Raw genomic sequence first — 15,492 nt, 5'->3', positions numbered from 1 at the left:
CGAATGGGTATGTAAACATCATTCCGTCGTTTGGAAAGACAAGTTTTGCTTAACGAGGTCGAGCCTGCCTGCCCTTCACATCACTAAATTGTGATTGAGGAGAAACTTGTACGAGGGCGAGTACGGTGAGGGGATGTAGGGAGAAGTTACATGACTGACCCTCTCTTCAACCCCCCCCCCCCCCACCCACCCGTTCAAACGTTGCGCGGCGCTAAGGGAGAATGAATGCGCGTGGGTCCGTGCGTGAGTCGTCTAGGAAATACATTTGCGATGCGTCGAGCATGTGAGTAAGTTCCACCCATTTGGAGGCGACGAGGGTCGGAGTTGGTGGGAGGGAGGAGGAGAAGGGGTATATGTAGAAGAGGGGAAGTGTCGCTATGCGTACTGTGTCGTTTGACTGATTGTTAGGGACCTGGATATGACGTGATTTGATGTGTGACATGGTAGAGTGCAAGTTTAAACTGGCTCGTTAAATTTAGGCAGAAGACTAGCGTTGTGATGTCATGCGGCAGTAAGCAAAGTACCAGTCTGACTTGAGTCACGGTCGTGAGCCACAATATTACAAGTCCGCTTCCACCACCCTGAAGGTACGATTAGAGTTTCTAGTGGCACTCTAATAAATATGTTTCCCTGCGGAATGGCACCTAGTACGTCGCTGTATGACATCATTTCCACCATTTTTTTGTTCGAAGAGAAGCGATCTGTTGTTATTTTGACTTTGTGGCAGAGGGTAGAGAGGCAAGACTCGCCGCCGCCACCACAAGTGAGGGAAGGACTGCCCAGGACGGCATGACAGTGTGGGTGTGTTGTGACAGGGGTTGGTGGCTTTGTGGTTTTAAAGAAATCAAAGTGTTGCGGTGTGGCAGTGTGTCGTCGACGTGAAAAGGATTATACTAGTCGACGTCGTGATTCTGTGCAGCAAGGGATGGTGGTACTCCAAGAACAATATGTAATCAGTGAGAGCATTTCTAAGAACTGTTGACTGACAAGTGTACAGCCAGCTTATTTGTCCCAGAGTGGCTGGGATGACCATAACCAATGATGCTGATGCATGTCGTGTAGGTCAGACCTTAGGTTGAGGCCTGACAATCGTCAGCCAATTGGGCGCGTCTTACCTACCCCCCCCCCCCGCCTTCTCCCCCTGAAATGCTCCATAGTGTTCAGGTCTGTAGTGGAACCTATGCATACGCCGGATGTCCCAGCGTCGTGCCCCATTACACGTACAGGCTGTCTTGTATAGCACATACAGAGACATTACTTGAAGTGTGTTTAGGTTGGTACTACTGTTCGCACGTGCGATGGACGCTGAGGCCATGCCACCTTACATCTGCAATTAGCATTTTTTTTTTTTCATCCTTTCCTTCTTGTAGTAGATAAATTAATTATTTTACAGATCTAGGCTTCGAGCAGATGTAGCACACAAACATTTCCATATAAATCATGGTGTTGGCATATATATGTATTGTTTAATATAATGTGTGCGCGCGCTCGATCTGCGGTACAGAGATCGTGCCTTGCTCTGGGTGTGAAAGCTCCACCAATATTACAGGGAGTTTCTGTCCCGCTTGAGGAAGATTATGCGTATATGTGGTGTTTGCACAGCCACAGCATTGTAGATTGGACTATACAAATTCGGAGCTCTCATCTAAAGTACCACAGGTCCAGCACGTGATCTAAGACATTGATGAATACACATACGAACACTTACGCTCTTGTGTTCATAATTTCTAAGATAATTTCAGTCTGATTTCGGAATACTAAGAGTGCTTAATTTATACACTGAAGGGCAGATTGCCTTTAGAATAGAAACCATAGTTGCTGCCTTGAGTTAAACTGACTGGAAACCCTTAGTCTTTCGATAGGCCCCACTTTCGATAGGTCCCACATTGAATTGTTGTCAGTATTACTATGTGGGTCTTTTTATTACCCTTGGCTGGTAGAAGGACGAGGGGAGTTGTTATTGGTTGTTAGTCGCCTGCTTTCATGAAAATGATAATATTAATAAATTGATAAAAACAAAAAAAGATCTTGTCTGGAGACCGAGTGAGTACCATCCTATCGGGGCTGCAACTCCGTATAGAGATGAAGGCAGTGATAGGATTTGAAGACGAGCTTAATGCAGACCACCCTCGTTGGCCCTTGACTTTTTAACCAACGGAAAAAAAATACCAGTGGATTTTCAAATATTCAGTCCTCTTTAACGCACTTAATTTATGAGCATCGTAAACTGGCATTTATAGCCACGGGAAGATGGCAAAGAAATATATCCTAGTTCGTCTTGGTCGAGTACGACATGCGTGACCCTAGTTGCTGCTGCTGCTTGCCAAGTCTACTCGACATCGGCCGCCGACTTAGTAAACGTCGCATAGCAGACGGACGTCGAGTTAGGGCTGGCCCCCCTCACATATCTGGTGCCCCTCGTTATGTTAGGATGGAAGTTGAGCGCTTTGTATGAAGGGCGTTTACCGATGATTTGTAATATGCAAACTTCACATATATTTTTTCTCGGTTCAGGTAACTTATGGACTTAGTGAGCAAAAATGTCTGATACTAGCGAACAAGTACATGCACTTCAGCCGCTAACTGGTTCTCTTACCCGTGTAATAGGTGTGCAAGCTGGGTAATTGTTTGCACGTGCTTGTTCTGCCTGTAGTCTTTGTGAACCTATTATGGTTAACTTGCACCATAAGCACTAGAGGTAAACTGGTTTCTGTTGAAAAACACGGCCTTCTCACCTTCTCAACCTTCGCCCGCTGCTTCAGACTGAGTAGTCAGGCTAGCAATCCTTTTCGTGTGAGTTTCTCTCTATCTATCATTATATTAGTTTCAGTTGTGTCCTTGCATTGTAGACTTCATTCATCACCTCTCCCTCTTCGTTTCCCTCTTTCCCTTTCCTGCTCCCACTTTTTGTATCTCCCTTCTTGTCTTTGTCTGCCCCGCATCCACGGGTATTCGGGAAGAAATCTGTCTTTTTTTTCTATGACAATAAATTCTATCTATCTGTCTATTTATGTAGCTCTTATAATTCTATTGATCAAATTTGATGATTACTTAATGCATTTCTGACTAATCTTTGCCAATTAATCAAATTAATTGTCATTGATTTGGTCATTACTTTTATTGGTAACTAGTGGAGAAGATTAATTTGAAATTTATTTTTATCATATTGACTTTAGACTTGTTATAAGTCTAGCAGCTGCCCATCTTCAAACATCATCAACTGAGTGACTTCTGTGTGGAATTGCAGCCCCAAGAGGCTGACACTTTGTCTTCAGACTGGGCCCATGATACATTTTTATCATTTTTATATTTCTTCCACCATTGAACACACAGAGAACTGACCGCTGGTGATTGCTGTCCTCCTATAACTTTCAGCCAGTGACATAGGAACAGTCCCACACTTATACATTGCAGACATTTGTTCAAGGTTTCTTCACAGAAAGATCTGTGGGAGGGCACAAAGGCCTTTGCCAGTCATTGTGGGGATGCAGGTTTCCATTCAGCAAAACTTGAGGCAACACTTGGTTGATTTTACTATTGATTTTGCCTACTATTTTTTACTATTGTCTACTGTTGATCTTACTTCACCTCAGTAAATGAACTATGGTGTCTTATTACATATATTGGACTCTGACTAGAAACACACATTAAGAAAAAGAGAAAGCTTAGGGAAAAAATTGTTCTAATGATGAATATTCATCTTTAGTCAGAATTATTTATATAAATGCTGTTTGCATGAATATATATATGTGTGTGTGTGTTTACCTAGTTGTATTTTGTGGGAGAAGAGCTATGCTCATAGTGACCAGCAGTTGTATCTTTCCGTATCCAGTTCTTTCTTAAAATCATGTATAGTTTTAGCACTCACTGTTTTCTCTTTCAATTTATTCTACTCTGTGTGGAAAGCTGTTCTTTTTCAAATCTCTTCTGTAACTGTCCTTCTTAAGTTTCTTTTCATGTCCTCTTGCATATCTTCTGTCCCATTTAAGTAGATCATCCCTATCAAGGATTTCCATCCCTTTCATAATTCTGTAGATGGTTATCAAATTGCTTCTTTCTCATCTTTGCTCCAGAGTTAGTAAGTTTAGTTTGTCCAATCATTGTTCATATGTTAACTTGCTAAGTGTTGGTGCCATCTTTGTCAATGCTCTTTGAATTCTTTCTAGTTTATATTTTTTATTATACTGGGTGTCCATAGTGATGCTGCATATTCTAATTTTGGTCTCAGTGTAACTAGTATTCTCTTTACCATTTCCTTGTCCATGTAGTCAAAGGCCACTTTCATTGATTTTATTAAATTGTAGGTTTCTCTAACTATTTTGTTTACATGTTTGTCTGGTGACATGTCGTTTCAGATAATTACTCCTAGGTCTCTTTCTGAGTTTACTTTTGTAACTTCCTTTGTTCCAATTTTGTATGAGATTTGCAATCTTCTTCTTTACTTACTCTCTTCAATAGTTCTGCATCATCTGCAAAGAAGTTTACATAACATTCAATTCCTTCATCCATGTTGTTTATATAAACAGCAAACATTATTGGAGCCAACACAGAGCCTTGGGGGACTCCACTTATCATGTTTACCCAATTTGAGTTCTTTCCTTTAAGTACCACTCTCATTTTTCTTCCGTTCTAGAAGTCTTTCATCCATTCCAATAATTTTCCCAGTATTCCACCTATTGTTTCAATTTTTCTTGGTAGCTTTTTGTGTGGTACTTTGTCAAAAGCCTTTTGTAAGTCCAGGAAGGCACAGTCTGCCCAGCCATCTCTTTCTTGTATTATATCTACCAATCTTGAGTAAAAGCATATTAAGTTTGTAGTACGTGATCTTTCACTTCTAAATCCATATTGGTTGGGGTTTAGTATTTTGTTCTTTTCCAGGTGTTTAGTCCATTTATTTTTGATAATATATATGTGTGTGATCTTCACCAACACTGGTATTCAACATACACATTGGTCCTTTAAGGGGGAATAAGTATAAAAACAATCCCTATTAGAGTTGATAAAATCTCCATATAATGTTTCTGTATGAAGGACCATATGAATACTTTATGGAACTCAGAAATGATCTGCATTCCTTAGTATAATTTTTCATTTACCCCCATACTTGGTGACATAATATTGGTCTTGAAAGTATTACCAACTGAAATGCTGCATAGTATCATTTGATTTTCAGGGTGCATGGAAGTAAGATTGTTGGGTCACCTTGTCCATCGGGAGCAACCCCAACAACAGTTGCAACAGTTGGTACAGGAGGTAAAGCAGTTGTAAGTGGAATCAGAGGACATGCCGTAGCATCCAAGCTACCACGAGGTTCAGGTATTCCTGTCAAAGCAGCAGTGGGAGTTCGTGGTGTACAACAGCAACAGCAAGTTCCACCACATTTGACAACCACCAGTCAGGTAATATTATCAACTTAGAGATAAATGTAATCTTTTACATTATACTCTATTGCCCTCAGTTTTCCTAGTATTACCATTGTGTTGCTTTGTAACAAGAAATAGAAGAAATAGTCCTCTTTTTATTTCTGGCCGATTCATGATTGCTTGGTGTTTTACCTCCTTTTCTGCCATCATGATTATCAACTGTCTTTGCTTTTGTATATTCCAGTATTCATTTTCAAATGCCCTATAAATTGCATTAATACTTTTTTTTTATTATGTTGCAGCATTTTGACTGTTACTCTGCTAAAATCAACATGATTTTTTAAGAAGCCCTCTCTATCTTAAACCCTTTCACTGCTATGTATTTATGTTTCTCTTGACTAATCCAAGGTTATTCCATTTAGCCCAGGGAAACCCCATTTCACTGCTGTTCATGATTTGATTTGGCTTGTGTTATATGATTTTATTCAGTTGAGGGAAACCCTCTGCATAGTGAAAGGGTCTATTGATTTAGCCTTTTACTGTTGTTTACAACATAAGCTTGTTCTGGCTGCTGCCAGATGATTTTACTCAACTAGGAGAACCACCCTGCCCAGACAGGAAGAAATGCATTGTGCCAGTTTATAAGGGGAAAAGAATGGAGGTTAAATGTAAGAATGATAAAGGTATAGTTTGTTCAGTATCCCAGATGAGGTGTATAATAAAATCATAACATATAGGATAATGAGAGAAACAGGAGATAATAGGGTGCAGTTTGTGTAAAGAAAAAATGTTGTGTAGATCAGAGAGAATTTGTGAGAAGATATGCAAAAAGAGTATGGAAAGCAGAGGTGGGGGGAGTGAACTTAAGGGGACAACCAAGAATGAGATGGATGGATGGATGGAGTGAAAGGGGCTTTGAGTAGGAGGGGAATGTGTTTAGCAAGGAAGGGAGAAGGCAGGGGATAGGTGTGAATGGAGAATGGTTGTGTATGGATGATATGTTGATGCAGCCCAAAGGGATTTCTTGGTCTTTTTTCCACATAGGGGATGAAGAGGGAGGGTTACTGTATAAATGAAGCAACAATGCTGTGGATGCACTGTGTCTTGCTGCATTGTTTCTGACCTGGGCAGTGGGCAGGAGGCAAGGATGACCCATTCATCCTTGAGGAGCTAAGATGAGATGGAAACATTGAGTGGGGGTGGGGATGGGGGTGCACCTGTGCTGGCTACCTCCCTTATTAGAGAGAAGAGGTCTTTGGTATATAGAATATGAAGGAGTGAGAGAAGAAGATAAAAGTGATCAGCATTGTTTTTTGAATGGAGTTACCAGTCATTAAAGAGTATTGTATGACTGGTACATAGGAATATCTTTAATGATTGAGTAGATAGGAAAGGTGTAGAAGCTGATAGTGTATAGAATTGTGGGAACAATTAGGCTGTGATGAGTTTTTATGAAGGTTGTTATGTTTGTGAAAGAGTAGACAGTAAGAAAAGAGATGTGTGGTTTTTATTGTACACCTCATTATGAATCAGTCAAGATTTTATTTTTTACTACAGTTGGCAGCCTTGGCTGAGGTTTGTCAGTCAAGAAAATTATTATTTCAAAGCAAATTCTGCTATAATGATCCATATTTGTCACCTCTTGGTTTACTCTCTTTAATTATACATAGTACAGGGTATTGAAACTAAATTGAAAAATAGGTGTAGGTATTTCATACCTACAATAGTATTCTTATAAATATTCAATGACAAGAGCCAATTATGGATAGAGCCCAATTGTTTACAAGTTTGAGAATCTTTTATTCAAAGAAAGAAAAAGTTCTCTACTATGAGTAGGTTGCCTTGTATGGTTTCCAAAAGTCATTGGTGTTAAAAAAATTTCTGACTGTACAGTGCCAACCACATTCTTTTATCCTACCATTCTTTTCCCTTGACCAAGTGTCCATGGTATAGTGCTGCAAAAGCTATACTGCTTGTTGCTCATTCAGCTTGGCTTTGCTTGCTCACAGCTCGGTTGGGGGGACTCTGTCAGGACCTACTGCACTGAAGGGACACCTGCCAGTATTTCACATGCAGGAAGTATCAGTGACCTTTCCCAGCTGTCCATTCAAGACGACGGCAGGACCACAACATCATCCTCTACTGGTGCAGTCATTGCCTCCAGTGGTGTTCCTGCTGGTCGACCAGCAGCATCTACGTCACCTTGTGTGGCATCTGTGGGAACTGTTAGTGGCTCTTCACCTAGACTTCGTGGTCTTAATGATTCGGATAATAATTCAAGTGATAATGATAATATCCTTGAGCAATGCATCCAATCAGCTATGCCCAAGGTAGGAGTTCATTGTCCTCAGAGGTTCTAGATAAGCTATTTAAAGGTATAGCCACACTGATCTTTCTGCATTTTTTTCTTTAATTGGGTCTGTTTGTGTCTATAACAACATAGTATTATTTTTCATACTTTTCAGGCTTCATGTGTTATTTTTCTTTTCAGGCCCGACCTAGTTCCAAGCCCAAGGAAGTAAAACAACCAGAGCGACCACGCCACGGATCAGGACACCTCTGCAGTCACAGTTCAGTACCTGTTGTACCACACCATACATCTCCACGTAGGGGAGGATCATCATCTCCACAAAGGCTCTCAGCATCTTCTTCACCACAACACCAAGGGCGCCCTGTACCTGTTGCTCGTGTCTCTCCAGCAGTTAAAAGCACTCCACCTAAACCCAAGTCTGAAGATTATTTGGGAGATCAGCTTCTCACCTATGCTACAGAAGGCACCCCCATTAATTTCTCTACTGCCACATCACTTAGTGATCTCACACTTGACTCAACAGAACCGCAACCTGGTTCAAGAAGTGGTGGTATATCCCAGCTAGATAGTCCACACACTCCAGCAGGGAGTGCAGCAAGTAAAAAATCTACCACAGGAACCTATGATAGTCCTCAACAGTATGCTGTAGAGGGAACCCCAGCTGTTTTTTCACGATGTGATTCTCTCAGTTCTCTTAGTTGTGAAGAGGAGGGTCGACAGGATGGGGCCTCAAGTCCACGACCAAGTATTCCTCGATCTAAGAGTCGCACTTTACAAGCACAGCATGAGGATATAGAGCAGAGTGATCAACGGCCTCGGTATCATCAGTCTGCATCTTTACCTGAAGGTTCATCAACCGCTAAGAGTGAGGTAGAGGGTGGGAGTGGGACAGGTGTTCGAAGCTATGGTCTTGAAGACACTCCAGTTTGCTTCTCTCGAAATTCATCTCTGAGTTCATTATCAGTTGACTCGTATGGTGAGGAACCAACACCCACAGAACAAGCCTTGTTACAACAGTGCATCAGTCAAGGTATGCCCAAGAGCAAGTCCGATTTAGCAGAGCGACGTAGTAGGCCAAGGCGCAGCCCCTCATCAAGAATACCAGGACCTTCATCAGTAGCATCTCGCTCCCCTGGACGTATGGTACCAGGTGTTCCTATGCAAAGACTTGAACTCAAGAGGACACCAGAACGTGAAGTCACAAGGAAAGATGAGACAAAAAACCGGGAAAGCCCTGTAGCTGTGGGCGGTGCAGCACAGGTCGCCGACGCCAGCGCCACCACTATCACCGCCACTCCCGAAGAAGAGAGTTCCAAATTGAGGACAGATTCCGAGCAGAGCGAGAAGAATGAGCGAATTGAGGATGAGGATGATTCTCAGTTAGAAGAGCAAGATAGAGAGGAAGACACTGAAGAGGTTACACGGGATGAAGACACAGCTGATATAACTGAAGAAGATTCAGAAAGAACTGAAACAGTTAGTGGAGAACCCCATGATATTACAGAGCATTTGTCTGAAATTATTGGTGAAAAGTGTGAAGTAGTGAGTGTTGTGAGTGAGGTAACTAGTGAAAGTAGTGGCATGACTGTTATTAACAAGGAAACCTTTCAGTCTGATAGGGAGCAAGACAGAGATTTTGAGGGTGTTGAAGATGAGGAAGACGCAAATGAAATTACTCAAGTTCGAGTCAGTGATGAGTCTACAGAGGGGTTAAAATCTTCTAATGAAGGTAAAAAGTCATCTGATGAGGATGGGGTCATGAAAACTTCTGATAAGTCATCACCTTCATGGCCTAGCTTAAGTGTGGAAGCTGGAGGTAAGCTTTCTGATAGTTCACTAACTCAGTCTGTTTCTGAGTCTGGTATGTTGGCATTGGAGGCAATGCGTGTTGCTAAAGCCGTTGTCCTTGAAGCACGGCACATGAGCAGTGATGAAACATCACAAATGTCACAAAGTATCAATAGTGTAGCATCAGACAATATGCTGGATACCATGAAACCACCTTCAGGAATGGACAGTCTTATGTCACTGTCCAATAGTATGACAAGTAGTGCTGAAGAGAGACCTAAACACAGCACACAAAAGCAGCAACAGCAGCAACAGCAACTACAACAACACCGCCTTGAATGTCGTCACACTCGCAAAATTCCTGAAATGGTTCGACGAGCTTTAGGAGAACAGGAGTTACATTATACCAATGGTGGCACAGAAGGGCCAAGTAGCTTAGCAAGCAGCTGTCATTCCAACTTAGACAACATTGCACCACCCTCCCTTATAGACGATGATATGGAGAACTCCATGGTAAGTGTCGATTCCATCACTTCAGAAGTGGCAGAACCTCGGACATCCCCACCCAGCATGGGTACCAGCATTACAAGTGAAATGATGGGTCAGATTGAAGCTCCAGCCCGTCAGCTTGTAAGTTTGTTCATGCAAGAAGCTAAACATCAATCCAACACCTTTACAATTTCCAATGAAGAACCTTCAACTTATCAAGAGGTAACAGATATAACTGAACATGATGAAACTGTAGAGCCTTTCTCAGAGACATTAGGTAGTGATACAGAGTTAATGGCTGAGGACCTTCCTGTAGATGTTCCAGACCTACCTAGAGATGACCACTCTCACCCTGGTTCTCCTGCAATGCAACGTGCCTCACCAAGAAGACGACGGCAGAGTATGCGTGCCCGACATGCACAAGCCAAGGATCGATACCGTACCTTCACTAAAAATGAGAGGGAAGCTGATATCAGCACTGGTGACCAAACCATATCTGTTGACACTGACAAAACTCTTGTAAATTCAGCAACCCCATCACCCGGTAGGACACCCAAACAGCGCCGGCAAGAAGATGCAGAACGATTCAGAACAAGAACAATTTCATCAGAAACAAATGATCAGATAGGTGAGGAAACAAATGACCTAAAAGAAGAAACTGCAGCTCCAAATAAAAGTCCCAAAAGCAATAAGTCACCAAAGCAAAGGCGTCAGGAAAATCCTGACCGCTACCAGACACATACAATATCTACAGATAGTGGTAACTCTTCCCCTGCTGTCATTGAATTACTGGATGATGAAGAACTGAAAGATGGTGCAGTTGCAAGTGATACTTCATCCAGGAAACTCCAGGGTCGACAGTCCTTCAAACTACGCCGTCAGGAGGATAAGGAACGTTATCAAACAAGAACTATTGAAACCCCAATCACTGCATTCACATCAGATGATGGAAAGGTTAGCCAAGAGGATGAAGGTGCCAAGGTTAGTGATGAAGCTGAAATTGTAGATTTCCAGGACAGCAATGACATTCTTGATCTCACAGCAGAGGAACTTGAAGTTTTACACCAAGATGCCAATATTGTTATTTGTACTTTGAATGAGACACGGGAAGCTATGACAAGTGAGTCATCAGATTTATTAAGTGAAGAAAACATTCTTGATATTGAGACTTTGAGTCTAATATCCAATGAAACAGATTCAGAAACAAGAAATCTTGAAGACTTGGATGACGATGATGCTCCAGATGATGATGAAGAAGAAGAAGAAGAAGAACACAAACCTGTCCTGCGCCGCCCACGCATTGTGAAACCAGGTGACGAAACCCCACGTTCTCCAGATGAGGGAGTAGGGAAAGGCATCAGAGGCCGTAGAAAAGCTTTGTATGGGAGTAAACGTCGTACTGGTGTCCCAACCCCTGCTAAAGCTGTTAACCCAGTGACACCAATCCAGGTTCGAAGGGACACCTCAGGTACTACACAACACAAACCAGGGTCACCAAAAATGCCAAGAGCAACAAGGGCTTCAGCACTGCGTCAGACTTCTAATTTGAGTCGGGGGAGCACTGGTGCAAGTGAGGAAGGAGGAAGAAATGCAGGCTCTTCTCCAGGTAGTAGCAATGGGTCAAGTCCTCGAATGGGGGGATCACCCCGTGCTGCTCGGTCAGCATCTTCCAACAGAGCCTCTGGAATTGCTAGGCCACAAAGATCAAAATCCCTTGCCCGCCCAGGACCAGAACCACCACACCCCTTAAGACGTCAGAACACTTTTACCAAAGATGATATGGACACAGAGCCATGTGAGACTAGAGCTAGTAGTGCCCCAGGAAAAATTAGTGATAGTAAAAAGGGAGTGCTCAGAGTTCCACCAAAATCCAAAATTAGGCGAGATGCAGTACAACCTAGTCCTGCACCAACTCTGACAAATGTGCAGGGTTTAGTGGGACGAGGGAGTAATGCTTTTAGAGCAGTTGGGCAGGAGGTAAGTCCAAGTAGAATTGGTGGGCCTCGCCCACATTTTCAGTATGGGAAATCCATAAGTCTACCTAGGGACTCGCGTCCACCCAATGCAAGAGATTTTGCTGAGCTAGGACGGGAAGGGCAGCCAAACAAGAATGAAGTAAAACCAAAGAAAGAAGTTACAAGCCGTATTGCTAGTTTATGGAAAAAGGTAGAAAAAGCTCAAAACAAACCCAAGGACAAGGACTCAAGGCAGTGGATTACATCAAATCGAACCAATGCCAATTCGAAGGTGAGTAAGTCAGGTCTTGTGAGAAGTTCAACATTTGAGAAGGTCAGTGATCTTGGACTTGAAAAAGAAGGAAATATAGAGGTTAGCGGACAGCGAAGCCGAACCAAATTAGGCTTGAAGTTAGCTAAACTTCGAGGTCGTGATACCAGAAGTTCACCACCTTCTGAAGTGACAACGCCTGTAGACAAACCTCATTGCCTTGTAAGCCCTACAAGGTTCTTCCATAGCCATGATTACTCAGGTGGTCACACCCACCCTTCTGATACATCAGTGATACTTCGTCAGCGTCCAGTCACTCACCCACCTTCCAGTCAGCATGAGAGTGAAGAAGCTAAGGCCAAGCGACTTTCACGGCTTGGTTCGTTTATTGTGGTAGAAGGTGAAGACCCCACAGGACGGCCAGCAGTTAAATCACCACCACAGTCTGCAATTGTACCACCCTTCAATTACCAGCCGCCCCAAGCCCGCACTAAGGTGCCAGCAACACGTATACCTCTGCCCTCCAAAACTTATATCTCAAACCGCACAGCCTCCACACATGATGACAATGGTAATAGTGATGCAATTGACACTCATGTTATTACAGGAATGTAAATCATGAATAGTGCACTCGTACACATCACTCAAATGCTGCTTTACCCTCTTCCAGTTGAGGTGTACTTGCTTGTCCAAGTAAGAATAACTTGGAGAATCATATTTGCTCCTGCCAAAGTGCCCATGAACACTTTATGTTGCACAACAGACTTGTAAGAACATAGCAACATTGAGGAGGCGGTGTAGCTATCAAATATAATAAGTCTTGTTCCCTGCCTTGTACATTGCTCCTACTTACCCCATGAATGGGATTGACCACATCAGTTGTGTTGGTGTTTCCATTCTTTCAGTACTCTGTTTTTACTCTGCATACTGAACGCAACTGAGGCCTAGGGAACAATAGCAATGACCAACCTTTCTTCTAATTTATTTTTCATAATTATTATTGATGACATTATCATTTTATGATTTATCATTACCTAATCTTACTTTAATATGAGATTGAAAGAAAGTGTTAAAGTTGAATCAAACCAAAGATTCATAAATATTAAGTGACTTTCCTTCAACCCTGATGTTTTAATCATTGCACTGTTTCAAGACTCGTTGACCATCAGCATGATGTTTTGATTCATGGTTTGCATTAAGAAACGGGAGTTAGGTGTTCAACTAATTTTATTTCATATTTAGTATTCTTTGTATATGAAAAACCAAATTTCCTCATTTATTACATATGCTACTGACTTGTGACTGTTAGACTACTTGATGCCCAAAATGATGACTGTAAATATCGAAGTTTTTGATGTCCAGATTGCCGTGTCTACACAGTGGTGTCTACCACATACAAAGTGGTGCTTTGTGTACACAGAATATTCTACCAGAAGTCATGAGGAAATTGTATACTATACAAAATTTATCTGCAAATGGAAACCATAGTCACAGTAATAAATGATATAATGTAGAAAAGTAATGTACACAACAGTGATTATGTTTATGAACTTTGAAAATGTTGACCATTTCCAAATATAATGCCTCACACTCAGAATTATTAGTATACATGTATGTGCAAGTGCAAGCACGTGCACACACACACACACACACACACACACACACATATGCACACACACATGACTTGATGGCGCAGTTGGTAGAGTTCCCGACTGTCACAACGGTGGTCCGGGTTCAAATCCTGCCCAGGGCTGAAATAATTTCAGTATCACTGCGTGTCGAGTTGTTACTCCAACTCTCGTGGGCGGGGAGTTGTGGGTGTGTGTGCGTGTAAGGTCACAGCATTACCCATAGATCGGTCATACGAGCTCTGAGCTCTCTTCCGGGAGGGAAATAGCTGTCGATCATGAATCCAGTGCATGATCCAGAGACCAAGGTGAATACACACACACACACATACACATAATTATTGTTTCCCAGTATGTCATAAAAGGTGACAAAATGAGGCAGAACAAGGGTGTCAGGGACCCCCTCCTTTCATATTTTTCTCCCATGTAGAGTCAGTTTATCCATATTCTTTGCCTAGACTCTACATAGGAGAAAAATACGAAAAGAGAGTATGGTGTACTTCGTCCCCATGATCTGCCCCATGTCATCTTTTATGCTATAGGAGAATGTGGTGGCAGTATTGTTGTCCCTGGCTCAAAACGTTAAAGAAAAATTCAAAAGGAGACACGGGGGTAGTAAAGAGAGATTCAAGGGGGTAGCAGAAATGAGGATAGAAGTGAAAAGTGACTTGGCATTCCTCTTTGAATGAAGACTAGTCTCCTAGTAAAAGAATGCTGCATGACTGGTCCATAGGGGTCACTAAAGCCCTTAAAGTATTGACTATATAAAACTTATGCAGTTAGTATCCCATATGAGGAATAATGATAACTACTATGATAGTAATAATGATAATGATAATAATTGTTGTCTCAAGTTTCTTAGACTGGATACTTGTCCCCATAGTTGCCAGCAATGGACCCCAGGCTTTCACATAGTAAAGAAGCTATAGACTGTTTTCTATGTTATAGTGTGGGTCTGTTTCTGTATCACTGGCTAATTGATTCACTTTAACATGGGAAAAATTTATTTAAAAATAAGTGTCTACAGCCATTAGCTTAAAAATCATGTAGTACTCATTAACAAAAGAGGAAAAATATATTTGGATAAAAGTGTAATTTACTGAGATTGAAGGACTCCAAACTGTTTTGCAATATGAGTGAAAAAAATTCTGACAACTTTAAATAAGCTGATTGCAGTAGGAGTGAGTAGTTGCTGGTACCAATGTGAAAAAGTGTAACAAAAATAACAAAGCCTGAGTTCTAATTCCTCGGGACTACATACCCAAATGGTAAGGGTGTTGGGTTTGGAAGACAGGCAACAGGGGACTGATTATTTCAAACATCTGTGTTGCAGGAACATCACATGTGTACACATGTACATATATTAATGATAATGTGTTGCCTTAAAATTCACTGACTGGAAACCTGCAGCTCCTCACTGGCTGCCAATGGTCATTGGCCCCACCCTTGGACCTCTCCAAAAAAATTCATTAGAATTTGGTCTGTGTTTGACTGTATGTCATTGGTGATGGGAGATAAGTAATTGTCAGTTGTCATCTGTCCCTTTGAGAAAAGGTGTGAAGTTGTATCTGTTCAATTGGTAAAATTTGGGGCAACAATTATTATTGTTGCTGTGATTGGTTATTATTATTATCATGATCATTGTTGTTATTATGATAGCAGTAATAGTGATGAAGTGGTGGGGTAA

The 15,492-nt window shown here is 41.8% G+C and overlaps 2 protein-coding genes across 6 annotated transcripts in view; one reads left to right on the top strand and one right to left on the bottom strand.

Moving 5' to 3' along the window:
- LOC143027230 (uncharacterized) overlaps nucleotides 1-13,546 on the top strand; it is a 494,887-nt gene extending 481,341 nt beyond the window's left edge. For all 5 annotated transcript variants that reach the window (XM_076188447.1, XM_076188448.1, XM_076188450.1 and 2 more), the window contains 3 exons: nucleotides 5,174-5,399; nucleotides 7,373-7,693; nucleotides 7,855-13,546. In XM_076188447.1, coding sequence (XP_076044562.1) covers nucleotides 5,174-5,399; nucleotides 7,373-7,693; nucleotides 7,855-12,792 — 5,485 coding nt within the window. In that variant the 3' untranslated portion in view covers nucleotides 12,793-13,546. The remainder of the gene's footprint in view (nucleotides 1-5,173; nucleotides 5,400-7,372; nucleotides 7,694-7,854) is intronic.
- Nucleotides 1-15,492, bottom strand: part of LOC143027231 (uncharacterized) — a 260,660-nt gene that overhangs the window by 42,024 nt on the left and 203,144 nt on the right. The window lies entirely within an intron of this gene.

This window comes from Oratosquilla oratoria, chromosome 7 (genome assembly GCF_046742065.1).
Source record: "Oratosquilla oratoria isolate Oo_2021 chromosome 7, ASM4674206v1, whole genome shotgun sequence".
Classification (NCBI taxonomy): Eukaryota; Metazoa; Arthropoda; class Malacostraca; order Stomatopoda; family Squillidae; genus Oratosquilla; species Oratosquilla oratoria.
Note: the sequence above shows the minus strand (reverse complement) of the source record. Positions and strands in the feature narration are given on the sequence as shown.